The 18,540-nt window shown below is 44.5% G+C and overlaps 1 protein-coding gene and 2 long non-coding RNA genes across 11 annotated transcripts in view; 2 read left to right on the forward strand and 1 right to left on the reverse strand.

The window, feature by feature from the left end:
* The first annotated feature begins 2,575 nt into the window (after window positions 1-2,575).
* Window positions 2,576-9,256, forward strand: LOC137474398 (uncharacterized). The gene is made up of 2 exons (XR_010999335.1): window positions 2,576-6,051; window positions 7,833-9,256. It is a non-coding gene; the product is annotated as an uncharacterized lncRNA (long non-coding RNA).
* HIPK2 (homeodomain interacting protein kinase 2) overlaps window positions 4,564-18,540 on the reverse strand; it is a 132,421-nt gene continuing 118,444 nt past the window's right edge. For all 8 annotated transcript variants that reach the window (XM_068190938.1, XM_068190941.1, XM_068190940.1 and 5 more), the window contains 3 exons: window positions 12,841-13,088; window positions 11,683-11,843; window positions 4,564-9,909 (listed from right to left, as the gene is read on the reverse strand). In XM_068190938.1, coding sequence (XP_068047039.1) covers window positions 9,442-9,909; window positions 11,683-11,843; window positions 12,841-13,088 — 877 coding nt within the window. In that variant the 3' untranslated portion in view covers window positions 4,564-9,441. The remainder of the gene's footprint in view (window positions 9,910-11,682; window positions 11,844-12,840; window positions 13,089-18,540) is intronic.
* LOC137474399 (uncharacterized) lies at window positions 13,075-14,603 on the forward strand. Of its 2 annotated transcripts, none has more exons than XR_010999336.1 (2): window positions 13,075-13,292; window positions 13,671-14,603. It is a non-coding gene; the product is annotated as an uncharacterized lncRNA (long non-coding RNA). The 2 variants fall into 2 exon arrangements; XR_010999337.1 differs by having other exon boundaries at window positions 14,520-14,603.

Genomic DNA, 18,540 nt, shown 5'->3' on the forward strand with positions numbered 1-18,540 from the left:
TTGCTTCAAGAATACAGAGTAAAAAAAATATATAGAGAAAATTAAAAAACCAAACACATAAGGGATAACAGGGGAAAAAGAAAAGCCAGAAGTGTTGTATGTAACCATGTGAGGTGGAAGCGTTGCAGAAGGGCTTTCCTTCCTTGCTGAGGGCAGAGGTGTTGGATGTAACCATCCAGATCCTATGGGATGTGCGTTGCCAGTGTTGGAAACCCCTTCTTGCCTAACAAGCTGTAAGCCAAGGTATTCGACAAGACTCTGTGGCTCCTGGAGTGTGCTGGTATTTATTTGCGAGCGTGACTCCGCCCAGGAGAACAGGCAGGAGCCGGGGCAGTGAAGCCTGTTGATTGAGTGGTGGTGCACGGCGAGGGAGGGTGGATGTTTGCCAGCTGGCCCGAGTGCCGCTGGCACTCCTGGCTTGCCGTGTGACACCTGCTGGCCCTGGCAGTGCGGGGCAGGAATGGCAACCACCGGAACGGTGCTGAGGAGGAGGAGGCGAGCTGAACTCCCCGGCCCCAGGGCTCTGATTGTAATGGGAGCAGCACCGATGCCCAGCTGCAAAGCGTCGCCGATTGCTCCTTTCCACCACCTCTGCTGCTTGCTGACAAATACAGCCTCCTCAGGCACGGTGGAAACACAAAAAGAGCCCTCCCGTGAGCGCCCCAGCTCCACAGCTGAAGCCCAGATGTACATATACGTATTTTTAAATGTCAATTCCTGTACTTTCGGGACCTCAAAGTACCATTTTGCCCAGCAGACATTTATACCATGAAAAAAAAACCAGAAAAAAAACTAGACAGCTAAGTGAGACCAGGGAGTGGGGAATGTGATATATCAAAATGCAAAGTACAGGGTAGCAGCAGTGGGGAACAGCATTAATGGGGACTGGCATGTGCTGAGAAAACAGAGTTGACAAGGAGATGGTCAGTGAACTTTGTATTTTGTTTACTGGTTTAAAACATTTCTGTGGTGGTGAGCATCATTTGTAAGAAAGGGGTGAACAGATGAATGCCAAATTACAGCATTGCCTCTGAGTGGCTCACACAAACACACACACACATATGCACACTTAAAAACACCCCCCCCCCCCAATAAAACAAGCATTCACTAACTCAGGAATTTATCGTTTGGCTAATGATTTATCAACAGTACAATACAATCCTTCTTATGAATATCCTTCATTCTCCTAATGTGGGTATCTTCATCCAGATGAGGATCTTACATAGAACAGTGAATTTTGCATCATGCTCCCTGCTTCAACCCAGGGAGGCCTGATAAAGCACGTTATTAAAACAAGCAAACAAACAAACAGCTTATCTGTTGAACTAAATCTTCAAAGCGGGTGGAGTGTTTTTTCAATCAGATTTTGGAATACACTGGATTACTTCATCTCTGAACTGACTTTCCAACACTATGTTATATCTCAAAACAGAATATACATATTAAAAACACACTTGTACTTTTCTATTTTTAACGGGCAAAATTAAAAAAGAGGCAGCTGTACTGAGTTTTTGAAGGTGTCACTTATAAACACAAGATTTTCCTTAAAAAGTACCAGTTTAAATGTAAACTATAAAACACTGTAGTAACTATAAAATGTAGCCAGAAAACTGTTTAAGTAGCCACAGTCTATTATTCAGTTCATATTGGTTTAAAATGTGACTCATTAAATATCTTCTAGAAGGCCAAAGCATTTTACAGTAGCTATAAACATATATACTTACATGTGCATTTTAACATCACAATTGATTAAAATACATAAAAGAGTAATCTATTCCTTGGTTTAATTTTTTTTCTTTTTAAAGATTCACTATCTTCAGAATTCACTCAAGCAACAATGACCAGGGTGGGCATTTATAGCTATTCTGCCCCTATGGAGTTCAGAGTCTTTGAATCAAAGTTCAAGCTGGCTACATGATTTCAGAAAGGCTAAAACCAGGATGAATGCCCACATTTGAGGTAATTATTGCCATTAGGTCACAGTTTGTATAATGTAAGTGTATTTAAATCCTTCTTTTAAAAAAGCAAAAGTATCCCACAGGACCGGGGGATACCTATTGAAGCAATCAGAATCCAGAATCCTGATCAGTGGGTTTGCTTCCAAAGGAGCCAGCGGTCCCAGAGCACAAGGCACTCCCAGGACAGCTGCCAACCAGCCTACAGGTCAGGCAAGCAAGCCTGCAACAAGCCTTTTTTTAATTTTTAAGGTTTTTTTTTTTTTTTTAAAGAAAAGGAAAACATAAGAAAAAAAAACCCCATAAAATAGATTGGTAACTTTTCTGATCAGAATTCCAGACCGAAGCTTTTCTATCCATCTTATTCCTTTCCAAACAGTTTGCTGAAAAATCAAAATACATTGGCCTAAATATTAACTCTATGCCAGCACTGCAAAAACTCCTTAGCTATGTTCTGAAAGTGGGATAAGCTTTGATTTTGCTGAGCATTGTTGCCCCATTGCTTCCTGTTTCAAAGAGGAAACCTTGTTTGAAATAAAGAAAGAAAGAAAGAAAGAAGAGGAAGAAGGAAATGAGGAAGGAAGGAAGGAAATGAGAATGGAAATAAGGGGGGGGGGAGGGAGGAAGGAAGAAAGGAAGGAAGGAAGTAAGGAAAAATAATCCCTGGCTGTCAGAAGTACACACAAGTATTTACAAGGTTTGTGTGAATCTGCACACAGTTCCCCTCACAGCAAAAGAGTTAAGAACAGAGATGTCACAATATTTATCAGTGCAGTAAAAAATATCATTTTTGGAAAAAAATATACCTTTAGTATTGCCTTTCTTAGATTAACTATGATAAGCAAAAGATTAAAAAACAAAAACTTTATCTTCAAACACACATGAATAGTCTGTTATAGCAGCACTGCTAAAACTGGAAGGACAAAGCTAACCCGTAAATGAGAAACAGGAGTTTCAAACCACAAATGCCGAACGCAAAACCTCCTAGTATGCTTCATAAGACATCTGAAGAACCAAGCCAATCTACCGTTCAAATTTCACTCTCAACACACACAAATGCTCTAAAACCATGTCTTCCCACTGAAAGCATTTGACACATGCAGAACCCAGGTCAGTTTACCTCCAGACTGGTTCTCACACCACTACCTGCATCAGCAGCTCCTCACAGGTAACCACTGCCTCTGGGGTCCCTTACAGCAACCACATTTGTCACAGGGGACAAGGAGCCCTTGAGCACAGAGCCTTTGTGAGCACAGCTCCTCTGCACACTGCCAGGCCTTCCTTCCAGGGCCACCCCTGGTGTGGGTCTCGCTGTGTGCCTGGGGTGCCTGGTGAGCATGGTGGCATCACAGCAATATGCACACAGGTAGTGGTGAGGAGGATGGACCACGGAGATGGAGACCAGCTTGGAAAGCCCAGCTCCTCTTACCCAGTGCAGTACTCCTGCAAGGAGTCTATGCACAGCCACCGACAACAGGACTGGCACCATTTCTTCGAGCACCTCACTCAGCATCTGCCTCCCAGGGTGAAATTGTCACCATCATCAGAGGCAGCTTTGTTGGAGTACGGCAGTGGGGGAACCTCAGCAGCAGAGAACCATCTCCTCCCTATGTCTGGAGGGAGAAAAATGATTTGTAGGCACAGACGTGGGCCTCAAGAAATAAGCTGGGGATTCCAGGTACTTTGGACACAGGTCCTTCTCACAGGAGCACCAGGAGGATGACATAGATAAGTGCCCAGGACCACAGATCAACTGCTTTGAAGCTCACACAGCAAATGGGACCATGGTAGGGACAGCTATGTCAACAGGAAGAGGGAAAACATTCCCTTCCCACACCTTTCCCATCTGTATTGCCTACCCACGGCAGACTTTGCATACAGGCATCCAGGATTTGGCCCACACGTAGCACTGCGGATCTCTAATGATTGCAAAGCCATGGAAGAACACAAGTCCAAGTCCAACACCCTTACCCAGCTGTGCCTGGCCTGACCACATCATCACTGTTTGGGATATCAGGAAAAAGTTTTCCACCCTTAGGGTGGTTGGGCACTGGAACAGGCTTCCCATGGAAGTGGTCACAGCACCAAGTCTGACAGAGTTCAAGAAGCATTTGGACAATGCTCTCAGGCACATGGTGTCATTCTTGGGGTGTCCTGTGCAGGGCCAGGAGTTAGACTTGATCTTGATAGGTCCCTTCCAACTCAGCGTATTCTATCATTTTACGAGCCCACAGAACAAAACCAGTGTCCTAAATCCAGAGGAGACACTACAGAAGCATGCAGAGCATCCAGAAGCTTATCTCCACTACACAGCTCACCATTTGCACACTGCAATGTCACTACTAAAACACTTAAATTAATGTGAACAATAACAAGAGAAGAAAAAAAGTTTTTGACATCCCCTACAGTTTAGGATAGCAGCAATATTTAGTGTGAATTTCTCTGCTCATCAAGCTAGCTACTTGAAAAGATGTCAGAAACTTGAGAGAGAGAGAGAGAAAAAGAAAAAAAAGAAGTGAATGGAAAGATTGAGTTCCACAGTGTATCCTCATTGCCTGGTGCTCATGACTCGTGGCTTCATATAATTTCCGGAGTAGATGGGCATCTCTTTCTCTCTTTTTAAAAAAAAATAAAGTATCTTTGGTTAAAGAAAAAACCAGGTTTATTGCCCTTCAAATTGCTAATGGAATTGCCTTCAAACCAAATTACAATACACAATCCCTTGAAAATATTAAAAAAAGGAAAAATGTCACAGTCAAAATGTCCCTTTCTTGGAATGTTTTGTGTATTACACCAAAACTACTAGAGAAAGAGAAAGAATTAGAGACCTGCCAAAGCTCAGTTTGTTGGGTACATCCAGGTAAAACCTGCCAAGGAAGATGCAATTGCATTTGCTCTCTCAAATGACTGGATTTAACCACTCTACAGTGAGATGTACTTCCATTTGGGTTTTCCAGTCTGCTCATGTTAGTGGTTCTCTACTCTCCCTCCTGCATTTTGACCTCACAGCAGGCAACAGAACATCCTCCTGAGGAGAGACAATGTCTCTGCTCCCTTCTGCTTCCTGCACAGGCAGAATGCAAGAGGACATGATGGGCAAAAGAACCACTTATTCACTCTGCCAGCCTTAAGCCACCCATAAAACTTCCAGTATCTAAACATTCTCCCACCCCCACAAGTTTCCACACCATGTACTCCATGCACACAAGGAACACCAACTGAACCAAACCATGCCAATCCCATTTCCTCTCTAAAGGACTCTGCAAGCAAAACCAGCTGGCTATTATTATGTGTGTGGTACTGACAGCATGCAAAGCTTTTATTTCCTCTGCTGAAATGACTGTGTTTCCCCTATGACCAACCACACCTTCATCCATACAATTCCCTTATACAAGTGTGAGGGACGAGGTGTTACTCAGCTCCCTTATATCCATCAGAAAACACAGCTCTCATGCAGTGCTGCACCATCAAAGCTGTGCTGATGGCTGTGCTGTGCATCTCTTGTAATCAGCATCCCATCACCATGACTGCCTGGCAGACCAGCAACTCCAGGATGGACAATGTGAAAGGTGGCTCTTCTGACATGCACTGTAACCCTTCTCTCTGCCAGTCTGTGCTGTTGTAACAGTTCCACTGCCAAATATCCCCCAAAATCAGATCTGAGCCTATGTGGGAGAGCAGGCCAGATGGGTACACAGGGAAAATGCAATTAATATGAGTAAAACACTACTGTGATTGAGACTGCAACCTTCTATGCTTGACTAATCTTAGACCAGAGAAGCACATAAACAAGTATTTAACTTGGAGTTCTTTAGCAAAGCACTCAAGTGCATGATTAACTTTTAGCCTTTGCTGAAGTCCTATAATTTTTGATGGAATTTAAATTCACTGCTTCCCCTTATTCTAAAAGAGCAGGTGATGCAAATCAAACCATAAATACCTAAACTGTAGAACCAGAACAGCATAACAAAATTCCACAACAAATAATTGTAAAAGAAGGGGGAAATCTACATCAGGAACAAACAAAGAAAAAAATCAAACCAAGCATCCTGGCCTGTGGACACCTAATTAGTCTTCAGTGAGAATGGAAGAGCAGGTGTGGAACACTGCCCTGTCTGCGGCCATGCTTTACCTAGCTAATGCCATCTGTGTGTGCCAGTGTGCTTTATCCAGTGATGGGACTGAGAGTCACCCTTGCGGATCTGCTGTGGCTCCTTCCATAGCCCTGTTTCTGGAGAGCCATCCATCTGTGTCCCCCTTTAGGAAAACCAAACCCTTAATATGTAGTGTGGCCTTGTGTTCTTTGCAAGGGCTCAATGATCATGGCTTCAAGCACAAGTAAGTCTTAAGCTTATATAAACATCCTTTCAAACTAAGGGATGGTGAGCTGGACCCTGGGGCACCAAGGTCCTTACCTGCCTTTGATCCAGCTCTCCTGACAGATCATTATATTAGCTGCTGTCAGGTGTTGGCCTCTGAATGAGTGTTTCTGGGCTTATCCTGAAATGCAGATGTGACCCAGAGGATAACTCCTGTTCCTCAAGACCATAACCACTCTCAATGAGTGGTCTCACTCCCCCAGATTAGTGGCAGTTTTCATCATCAGAATAATCTCGTTTCTCCTTCCTCCTGCAGCTCTCATAATCACAGTAACCCTTCCAATGCCACTGATGAAGAGAAATAAAATTAACAACAATAACAACAATAAGAGAAAAAAAAACCCAAAAAGTTTAAGGAATGCGTGTGCAATTAAAACCCAGAGTAAAATATAATAATAATAATAATCATAACCACCATACAATAAAATAACATTATCTTTCCTTTTCATGACGTAAGCAGCATGGCGCTCTCGCTCCCGAACTGGTGAGAGAGGAGAGGAATGCAAGAGAGAGAGCAGGGCTTTGTTTTCCTGCCTCAGACAAAAGGGGACATGTCTTTCCAAAACATGAGCGGGGGTAAGGTGCATAGGCTGCTGGGAGATTGCATCCTCGTCTACAGTATATTGAGCTGGAATGAAGGACAGGCAGGAGAAGAAAACTGTGCAAGAGTAGCCCAGGAACCAGAGCTAGCAACCAGGAAGGTTATTTGGTGGTTTGCCAGAAGACAATAGCCTTGTTCAATAACCTATGCATAGCAGGATCCCTTTGTCTTCCAGGCCAGCCAAGCACTTACTGCAAAACAATATATTTGTGCTTGTCTTTCCGTCAGCTTTTCCAACCTGAGAGAGCCTCCTTCCTCACTGCCACTCAGGGAACCCATCCCTCACCACCCTGCCCACAAACCTGCTATTTTCCAGCATCTTGCAAAACACCTGACTACTTCATGCTCTAGTTACAAGGAAATGTAAAGTGGAACTGAGCAGCCCCATAGACTTCAGCTTTCATGGAAACATTCTACCAAACTCTTTTCTCTCCTTCCTCCTCAGGACATCCACAGGCATGATGGTACTGATGCACCAGTGCAAGTGCCATTACCGGGGAAACCCCCTGCTGAACCAAACCAATGACAGGAAAGGCTCTCTTTAGAAACTGCTGGAAAACAAAACAACCATATAGCATTCCTTGGTGTGGAGGACCAACCTACTCTCCAGTTCCAGGGTCACTCTGCCACTGCAGGCAGTTTTTCGGGGTGTAAGTGAAAAGAGAGCAGGGGAGGCACACAGTTTCACAGCTATGTTAGAGTGGGTAAGGCTCTATGTATTACAATACTCTTTTCACTTAAGAAACCTGAGATTGACTCTCTCTACTGGATTTTCTCATGCTTGCTTTGGGACTCCAGCCCTTTCCTGACCCTTTCTCATCAACAGACACAGTGAGAGATGTTGGCAACAACTAGTGTTTCCCCCTATAAAGGACTACATTTTTGTTCCCATTTCAGACACATGATCAGGACAACCTGATGATGAGGGTGGACACTGTCCTCCCACTCCATCGAGAACATCGGCAAACAGCAGAATGAGAATTCAGTTTCCAGGGAGGAAACCCGCTATTTCAAGAGGACAGAAACGGACCAGTCCACAAATGAGTCCCCAGACCCTCTGGGTCCTCACAACTGACCTGGTTGCTTCCGGCCCATCCAGTGCTTGACAAAACACCCAGTTATACACACTTCTGACCCCAATGAGCCACCCCAACATCTCGCCAAGTGAGCTACGATTGACAACGTCGGAAAAAAACCCAACACCACCAGCAGGAGAAAATCGGCAGTAACAACACCGCCTCAAAAAAAAAAAAAAAAAAAGAAAAAAAAAAAAAAGAAAAAGAGCTGAGAGTAAATTCCAACTAGTCTCAGTCAGTTTCTAGGAGTACCAGTGGAAGTAAACCCTTAAACCGCGTCTGTAGTTTGGTAAGGCACTACAAGGGAATGATGTAAAACTAAGACTGTGACAGTTGTAATGGCTGTGCCGAGGAACACATCACAGAGAGAAGGCAGCATCTGCACTCACACACACACACACACACACACCTGGACAATCACATTGTTACATGCCTATGTAATATCACTTTTCTTTGTGCAATCACATTGAGGAATAGTCTATTGGTATCGTTGAAGTTCAACACAAAAGAGTAAAAAGGGGTATGACCTGTATAGTGCTACATTCTACCGGGGCTGGGGGCAGGGGGTTGGGGGCAGCTAAAATGTCTCCTCCTATACTAAAATGGCTAGGGATTGAAAAGGAACACTTCCAAAAACAAAACAAAACAAAACAAAACAAATCTAAAAAAAAATGCAACTGAAATCCAACATCCATTATTAGAGATCTTGTTTAAGAACAGCATTTCTCAGGGATTTATCCAGTGTTCAAGAAGAGGGAGAAACACCCCCATTGCTTCTGCTCTCAACCAGTGCTGCATGGCCTGTTTTGCCCAGGTGTGTTTAAGTGTAGCAGTGTTAGGCCCAAATTTAGAGCACTGGGACAACGTTTTGTCCTCCACCCTCAGCGTCCCTTACCCACTTTCTTTTTCCGTTAAAAATCCCCCCAAACCTATGTATACTCTGGGATACAAAAGCTGCTCTATAAACCCTTTGAAATGCTGGATAAATCCCTAATCCATATACCTACAGGATTAAAAACCTAATGGATTTCATTTTAGGTATTCTGGACAACAAATTTCTAAATGTAGCTCACTATTGGATGAAAATAACCTTTAAAAGTCTGTTGGTGAAGTTCTTCAAAAGACAGGACCTGCTGGAGGGTCCTTCTCCTTCTCTCTTTCTCTCTAGTTTGGTGCAGAATGGTTGGGTTTTTTTTGTGGTTTATTTTTTTTTCTGTTCTTTTTTTCCATTTCTTTTTTTTTTTTTTAATAAAAATTGTAGAATTGGTTTTCCCCCTTCTTTCCTCTTTTTCTTTTCTTCCTAAAGTCTCCTTCATTCAAGTTTCACACGAGCCTCCCATTGCATTGTTAGTTTGTCATGTTCTTCAATACAAAAGCGGCTGCCTCACTCCCCCCGGGCTGGGTGCGTCTCTCGCTCTTTATTCCAGTGTTTAGATGTAAGGGTACTGGTTGACCTTGGTGGGGCTCAGTGGGTATCCAGTGTAGACTGTGGAGGCTGGAGAAGCACTGATATAGGTCTGATGGGCAAACTGAGCCTGGTACTGACTCGGGTGGATGGTGGGCGAGGGCAGGACGCGCGGGCCCATGCTGACGGGGACCTGGTGGACGATGCTGGCGGGGTAGGTGGTGTGCTGCACCGTGTGCCGGGCGGAGCCTTGCGAGGCCACCAGGTGCGCGACGGTGCCCGTGGAGCCCAGGGCGGCGGGGGCGGTGTATGTGTACAGGTGGGGCTGAGTGGGCAGGTGAGCAGCGGCAGCCGCGGCCAGGTGGGGATGAACCGTACCGTGGCTGGGGCTATTGTGCGGGAAGGAGTACGGGGCCTGAGCTATCGTTGGAGTGATGTAGGCTTGCTGTCTCCGGTGACTCCCTGTGCGGTCAGTCGAGATGTGCTGCTGGCCCTGGATAAAGACAGCAACAGTGATAGGCAGTTACAAGACAAGAGATGGCTCTTTACCTCCTCAGTAGTGTCTGGGAGCCTCCCTGCAACACCAGGACAACCTCAAAAAAGTCTCCTGAGATATTCCTGACACCCTCAGCATCACCAGTCTTCCCTTGGGAAACGAGTGACAGCCGTGGGTCCCTCACAAGCACAGGAAAACCCTGTAGTTTCATACATTGACCAAAATGACCCCCAGAAGGTAAGCAAGTCCCCCAGCTTGAGCTACAATCTGCTCACACAACTACCAAAAGACACAACCTTGGACACCCAGCTCCTAAGAACATCTTCCTCAAGTCCAGTTGCTCAGGCAACAAGTGTTTTTTTTGTTGGTGAACTCTCTGATGACAAATTGTGGTCTGCAGATAGCTCAGGGGAATGAGATTGCCTAACTATGCCTGGAACAGGCAATTTATTTTTGTTCAGTTTGGGTATTTGCAGTTAATGATTTCCTTGGTTAGTAAAAATAACCACGTTATTTTTTAAAGAGAAAACTCTCAGCTTGATTAGATCCTGCAGGTGCCTGGTGCTCTCATTGTCCTCAGCTAAAATTACCTGAGCACAGGAAACTTCTAGCAGTGGGAAGGGACCAATGTACTTTTTTTTTCCAGGGATTTTTAAAGTTGTTTTCTTGCATTGCACAAAAATGTAGGGAGTTTTCCCAGTCATTTGTAGTCAGAGTATTAAATTACCAATAAAGCAGAAATTAGAAGACAAGAAGGAAAATACTCCATGCTGTTTCCTTCTATTCTTCCAAACCTTCTCATCCTTTTTGTAAGCATTCTCTGTGCTGTACTGTGGAAATATAGTAGCCACACTCCTCCCCAACTCTTGCAAAGGGCATCTTGCCCATTTCCTCCATTTTTACACACTTTTGATTAAAAAATGTTCAAATTTTTAAATTTCCTCTGCATATTGAAGAAGAACAGACTTTCTTTTCCACCAAGTTATTTTTCTTTTTAAAAAACAGTTCTGCTAATATCCAGCTCTGGATGCATACCCAGCACTGTCCTCCGAGCTCTCCAGACTTTCTCCTCTTGAAACACTGATAACTGAGCTGTAACTTCCCTACTCTTCTCAACTCACCTCAGGGAAGAGAGAGGCCCCAGGTGCAGGATATGAAAAGGGCATTATTTCCTGCAGCTCCTGGGAAGCTCCCTGGGAGTTCTGATCACACACTGGGAAACATCTCAAGAACTGCATGCTGCCAAGAAATGGGATTTGTCCAGATCTCAGCCCTGCTTTATCACAGGATAGATCAAACTCATTACATGAGGTCACCTACATATATAGAGGCTCTGGTTTGCCTTGTCCCACCTGATGGGGATTCTCTCCCAGTCCCACAGCCAGGCTTATTTGCTCTCTTCACTTGGAAGATATTCTCCCCATGGTTACTTACAACTAAGGAGAATTCAGTCCTTCCTACATGCTCCTGTTCCACTCTTTTGTGGCTGAGGCACTGCATTTCCCCTCTCACGTTATTCCCGCTCACACTATTAGGCCATCAGGCTTCAGAACACACAGGAAGAGTACCCCCAGCCCACTCAGGGGTGTGATCTGCACTACCTTTGCTGCCTGAGCTGGAATATCAAGGTCTGCAGTCAAGTATTAACAAGTTAATCAAACTCAACATGGGGTCCAACTGTCACTAGACTGGAAGAGGACAGCCCATGATGGAGGAGTGGTAGGTAATAGCTGGATGATGCACCACCAAAATCAGTCTTGGTTGACTTACCTGACTTAGATTTAGAGGCTGCTGCTGCTGGAAATGTGCTCCTGGTCGCTGCTGCCTATAGGCAACGGCTCCAGACGAGCTCCCTGAAGAGTGACCGCTGGTGGAGGTCACGGTGCTGGAGGACTTGGACTTGTAGGAGGATGAGTGGTGACTGGTGGTGACTGTGCCAGGAAAGGAAACACATTTGTAGCTTACATGACATTGTTTAATTGCTCACCCTACCTTTTCCTCACCGAGTCTCCTCCAGAGTGGCTTTTGGGAGGAGACATACAACAGAAGCAGGTTAAGAAAACTGTTTCTCTCAATTAACAGAATTCCTCAGTAGGGCTTGATATACACGACAGGCCTGTTATCCTAGAGGCAGACAAACAGACCTCATTAACTGGACCCAAAGCAGGTCTGGAGCAGGCTATATAGATCCTTCAGAACCATGAGACAATGTTCTGCCAGCAGAACTGTACAACGCAGATACAAATCCCAAGGAGAGGAAGGAAAGTATGGTGTGCACAGCTTAAAAAAGCCCTGGCTTGCCTAATGTCAGGTGGGTGGGAAGGGAGGGAGAACGAACTGGTGGGGAGCTCACCCTTCGAGCCTTCGTGTTCACCAGCATCCAAAGCAAGGACTGCCAAGTAGCTCAAAGCCAACAGCTTCAGGCCAGACTTCCACCATAAAGCCCTTTTCAACACATCACACTATCTAGCATTGCAGAGGTTCTGGATGAGCAAACCTCATCAGTGCACAGTGAAGATCCTGGGAAATGTTCTTCCCAGGAACATCAGCAAGTTTGGATGAAAATTCACGTTTTCAATCTCTTACCCGTTTTAATGAAAGCCTATGAAAATGCAAGGCAGCAAAGGTTCACACTTGCATTTGGGTGCCTTTCATGTCAAGTGTTGATCTAAAGGCTGCATTCTGTTCTTGGGTTTGTACAGAAACTAACTGGGACTGACACTTGACCCACGACTCCTGAGTGAACCAGGGCACATAAATAATGCAATATGGCCAAGAACAGATGTGTCACTTGAGAGAAGTGCAGGAGCACAGTTTCTTTGGAAAACAAACCAACCAACCAAACAAAATGAAACTGAACAATGAGATTCTTCCAAGATAAATCATTTATTTCTTACTAATTTTCTTGACGGAAGAGGTGCAATTTACCTGGTGCCAGGCTATCGCACTCTACCAACACCTCACTGGCCTGGGTTTTCAGTGGTGGCACGATGATCGTTCGGGGGTTCCCACTGCAGTGAGTCTCTGGAACCCCTTTGGTGTCGTAGCTGTTCCCATTATTCTGCCCTGTGCGATGTTGCATGGCGTAAGGGCTGTTGTTGCTGGAGGAATCGGAGTAGGGGGAGTCATGCACGGTGACACAGCTGATGACATTCTTCCTTTGCTTCGACAAGGTGCTGCAACACAAACAGACAAGTGGAAAGAGTGAATGGGCAATGATCAACTCGAGACCATTAGAAGGCTCTGCCCGCAGCAGAAGAGCTCCGTAAGGACAAAGCACAGCCTTCAGTCCTCTGCTGGAGAGAGGCTGCTTAAGCCAAATCCCAGGCTTCAAAACTCCCTCGTTACTATTCCAGGAAAGCCTTCATGGAGGTCAAGGAGTGAGTAAGACATTGTGGATAGATCTTATATTCACACTGCTTAGAATAGCACTGAACCAGACTGCCAGATTTATTTTCAGACTGCTTTTTATGTATGTGTGCAGTAGAAGCCCAGCAGTTATACTATGCTTTGTTGCAAGTCTCACTACCCACACAAAAACGTGGTGGTTTCTCCCAGCCTTTCAGCAATGATTTAATAATAGATGCTATGACTTTTCATGCCTAAATTCCATGAATCTACAAAACACACACCATTCTATTTACTAAGATGGTACAATGGACATACATTCTCAATAAGCATTTGAAAACAAGGAACAAATGAGAAAGAAATTAACAAAGTATGCAATGCTTTTGATTTTCTTCCCTTTCTCTGAACAGGCTCTGGGTCTCCTGGCTCTAGTGTACATTATCAAGGTCTTGCTGCAACTAATCTATCTATGACATCAAAAAAGTGATTAAAAAGGCACATCAACACTTCCAAGATTAGTGCTGGAAGTTCATTAGACTAGACTGCATGAGTGCGATTGGGATTTGCTCAGGCTATTGTGTCTAATTATTCTTCATGGTTTCTCCTTCCTGTTATGAGCTTGTTTAGGGAGAAAAAGAGAGAGTGAGAAAGAGGAGGGAGGAAGGGGGATGGTGAAGATTTGCTTAAATGGCTCACATCCTTGACAGTGCACAGACCTTGACTACAGAAAATAGCTGTTATGTTTCACTGATTGCATTATGTTGTTATGGCAACTGAAGTTTTTAAAATGATGAAAAGAAATGGATAGCACATAAAAAGCTAAGTAATTAGGCTTAATGGTGGAAACAGCCCCAACAGGAACAGAAATGCCATGAAAAAAAAAGGAATCTTAACTTCATGAGTGTGCACTTTAAACAGAGAGAGATCTCTTTCCCAAGGAGCGTCCTTTCCATTTTCTCAGTCTGGCTAGTCCAGTCCAGGGAACAGCTGATTAATCTGGTCGCAGTCTGTGATGGAGCTGTTTGTTCCCCAGTCTCAGTATCACTTCTTGCCCAAAGGAAGGTGGAACAGACACTGAGAACAGGTTCCTTTCAAGGACATTGCTTGCCTTTTTAATTTTTCACAGTCCTAAAGGAGCACTGGTGGGTTCCCTTCAACTTGCCCATCCCAAAGTCTCTCTGTCAGCATTCACAAGCTGCAACTCACCCCCCATATCCAAAGACTCAAAGTTGAAAATCTATTTTCTTTTCCCTTTAAAGAACACCTTGGGTTGCTGCATTCACAAACAAGTTCCAATCATACAGATGTTCCCTGGGCTATCATCACAGGGTCCTGGTGTGCCCTGAGGAGGACAAAAGACCACGTTGTTCTACTCACAGTGAAAAACAAATTTTGAGAGGCCCCTGCCACCCTAAAAGATTGTAACTTGGAAACAGGGCAGACGACAGAGAAGGAGAGGGAGCTGTTGCACAGCAGTTGGAAAGAAATCCTTCCAGGGGCAGGGATGGATTGACAAGGAAAATGTACAACAGCAAACCCTCTGGCTTTTCACAAGGAGCTGGAGAGCACTGGATGAGAAATGGAAAGAGCAGCAGTGCATCTTAGATGGACAATGACTGTGTGTGAAGAAAGATGTAGCAGTTTGGATATGCTGCTAAGAAAGAAGAATATTAAGCCAATAAAAATGACTAATATTGCATCAATATTCCTCTCTCCATCAGTAGAAAGACCTGTAATCACACATTTATGAGTATCCATGCTGCTTGCCCTTTGCAGCTATCCTTGGCTGCCAGTTGGGAAGAGAGATATATTCTTTATCTCTGACAGTTATTACATTTTATAAAGAAAAATCAAGTCACTAAAGAGTTTTCTGACAACTGATAAGGTCTAACTGTTCTTTTACAGTCCCTTCCTGGTCTAAGTGGCTGAGCTGCTGAACTGGAAATACTTGCTCTCAGCTGACAATTGACATGAGAAGGTTGAGCTGTAGAACTGGAAGGGTAATTTTCTGTGTAATCTGTGCTATTTATTGTTTTAGTATGGGCATATTTTTCACCAGTTTGATTGAGGGCTTGTCAAAGCAGAGACCATGGGAAGTTTTCTCCTTCAAAGTGTTAAAGCTCCTTGGTTACAATAAAAAAAAAATCAAGTATAACTGTTTGATTAAAAAAGTAAGTGACCCCAAACCCAAACCCTTCCAAAGAAAGGGACCATATCAGAGTATTATCTCATTTAATGGATGAGAATCTGAAAAGGAGCTATGGTCCTGCCAGGCCTTATGCAAGTGCTCAGTACTGCTAATATGTGTCATTTCCCAAAGTCAACTAGACTATTCCTGTAACAGAGCTAAAGCCCATGGGTAAATATTTGCAGGATTAGGGTCCAAATGATCAGCCTCTCGATTCAGCAGTCTGCATCATTTTAAGAACACAAGGAGTCCCACTGAAAGCAGCTGGATTTCTGTCTCTAGGAAAGGTAACAACTGTGGTGAATGTTACAGCAGGCAGAGAAGTCCTCAGTCTGGACTAATCACACATGCCCAGAGCTCAGCACCTGCTGTACCAGAGCCTGCCCCAGAGATTAAGGGTGGGAATTTCAAAAACATCAAAGGCCCAACTCATGCTGAAAATCGGTTGATTCACAGGCTTAAAGATACACTTTAATCCAAAATGGAGGCTTTTGAAAATTCAGCCCAGCAGTTAGCATTCCCTCTACTCAAAGTCTTCTTGGTAGCCAGCAGCTTTCTCCCTTCCAGCTCCCTCTCAGCTGCTCTTCCCACGTTGCAGTAACCCAGGAGTTATCTGTGTGAGGCCCAGGCTGATGGATTGCCTTCCCTGCTCACAAACTATCAGGACTGAGAGTTTTTACCTGTTGACACAGCACTTGCCTACTCAGCAAGCTTACTGTATTCATATAACTCAGCCACAGCTTTTGGGGATGTTTGTGCTTACACAGAAAAATACTATTAAAAGTCTTGCCCCCTTCCTATTAAGCCCTCTCCAAGCCTAGTAATTGCTTTCCCTCCTGCATGCACAGAAGTGGCAGCAAACATGATTTAGTGGTTTGGGGAGTTGGTCTGTGGTCCTGGGCAGCTCGTGTGCCTGGCTGCATTATGTGGGGAGGTGTTTTTTAATTCTCCAGAGGAGGGAGGGGGGAAGACTGGTGAAGTGGCAGTGAATCCATCCACATAGAATGAAAAGCACTGAGCCAGGTAGGCCTTTTAACCCTTACTGCCAGGGTTTGTGTCTCCCCTTTTGGAACAGCAGATAAAATAAGCATTGCTTTGTACTTTTATTATTAGTTTGTAAGTAGTATCCTATTCCCACCTGGTCCTGAAGATCTTATCCTCAAACTTGGACCCAAAACAGCTCATGTCTGTCCAGTGCGCAGACAGAGAGCACAACCATGCCTTTTAAGTAAAAGCAGGTCTTGGAGAAGGCTCTAACATATACCACCCTTGTGATTGCCCAGTAGAGATGGATGTGGGTCCTTATTTGCTCCATCAAGGAGAAGCCTGATAGAGGAAAGGGAAGGAAGACAGTCTGTGCCCAGGCACCCTGCAAGAAACTAAGGTGGTCATCTGAGATACTGTTAATGGAAAGGTGCTGAAGACAGATGTTGAGAACAAGAAGTGAGTTGAAATTAAGGAAAGGAAGATGCCAAACTAGGCGTTAATGCTGAATCCACCTCAATAACCAAAGACAAGGACAGAGACAACAACTCCTGTAACAATGAAAATTGAGCTTTTACTAGCTGAAGGCCCAGCCCAAAAGCTTGATATGTGGCAGCATTGCAGGAACAGGATATTTTATTCCCTGAATACCTTGAGTTACAGCAGAATCATAGAAAAACCAAATGGTGTCTAGTGGGAGCAATTCTTCACTCCAAGGGCTACAAACCTTTCAGTACTGCTGACACTGTAGCAACAGAGTTTTTTAGCTCTCAAGGTCACCAGCATTTGGGGATGAAGGCAGCCATAGCACAACTGTACCTTTGAACTGGTGTGCATATACACCAGGGCATGTTAGCTTTGCCTCACGTTACAAAAACTCTGTTCTAGGTCTCTGAAAACTTAATAACATACAACCCTTTTAGTTTGCTGCTTCAGAAAAATCCACCCAATCTAGGAAAGCATGGAGTCAGCCAACAAAAACTCACACCACAACTGCAATCAGTCTCCTCATGTTGAAATCTTATGCCATGCATAGCTCAGTGCTGGTAACATGCCCCCTCTCTTCAGATCAACCTCCATCCTGACCTGTTAATCTGCTCTCACCTTCTTTGTGAATTTGTGATGGTAAGAAATATTTATCAAGTACTACACTGAGGCCCTTTTATTAGGCTATACACCATGTGTCATTGCTATTTAAGTCATATAAACTGAATTGCTGAGCAGGTTGTAAGGGTCCTGCTGCTGAAGGTCTGCTGACAGAGCTACTGTCTATTTCTGTAATTTTAAGTATTAGCTGCATGTCGGTGTCTTCTGGAGATGGAAGGCAGCAATCTTTTAACCAAATGACTGTGGTTAGTCAGTGTATTGCTATGCAGAGTCAGTGCATTACTGTGCACAGCAGAACACAGCCACAATAGGCTAGATGTCAAAAGAGAATTACAAATGGTGCTTTGCCCCTCACACATGCACATCAGCAAGTTGACAAAAACACCTGGTTTGTGTCTGCCAGCAATTTCTGTGTGTAAGTCTTCTGAAGTGGGCTCCACCACCACTGCACTATAACGTGAACAAGGTGAATAAAAACTTGCTTGCGCTCTGTTACAGAGATGAGATTGACACAGAAACCACAACACAGAGCTTCCCATCTTAAGAGGGAAGGGAAAACCCCACAAGCCCACAAGGATTTTGTGCCAGTGAAGATGATCAATGAGGCAGTTCCTCAGTATGCCAACACAACAGCAGCGGTCAGTCTGCCTTGTCCAGAAATATAGTTATTACTGTCAGGATCCCATGGAAAACCAAGCTAGAGAGATGTTACCTATGACATCAGCACAGGCAGTGGGGAACTGAGGGGCTCTCCTGCCTCTTTGGAAGCATCCCCAAAACCATCCAGCTGAAGGCCATCATTGTATTGTTTCAAGGAAAGTCATGTTTTCCTTGGCTGCTGCACTCATTGCTTGGAGGGGAGGTCATCTGGGCATGTCACAACAGCCATGTCCACTTCCCTTCTTTCCAACCCTTCCTCCTGCTGTGCTCTGCAATGCATGGATGCAGAAATATCCCTCACTGGCCACCAGTGCAGCCCAGTGCATCCTTCCCAAGGGATG

Source organism: Anomalospiza imberbis, chromosome 5, assembly GCF_031753505.1.
Source record: "Anomalospiza imberbis isolate Cuckoo-Finch-1a 21T00152 chromosome 5, ASM3175350v1, whole genome shotgun sequence".
In the NCBI taxonomy this organism is placed as follows: Eukaryota; Metazoa; Chordata; class Aves; order Passeriformes; family Viduidae; genus Anomalospiza; species Anomalospiza imberbis.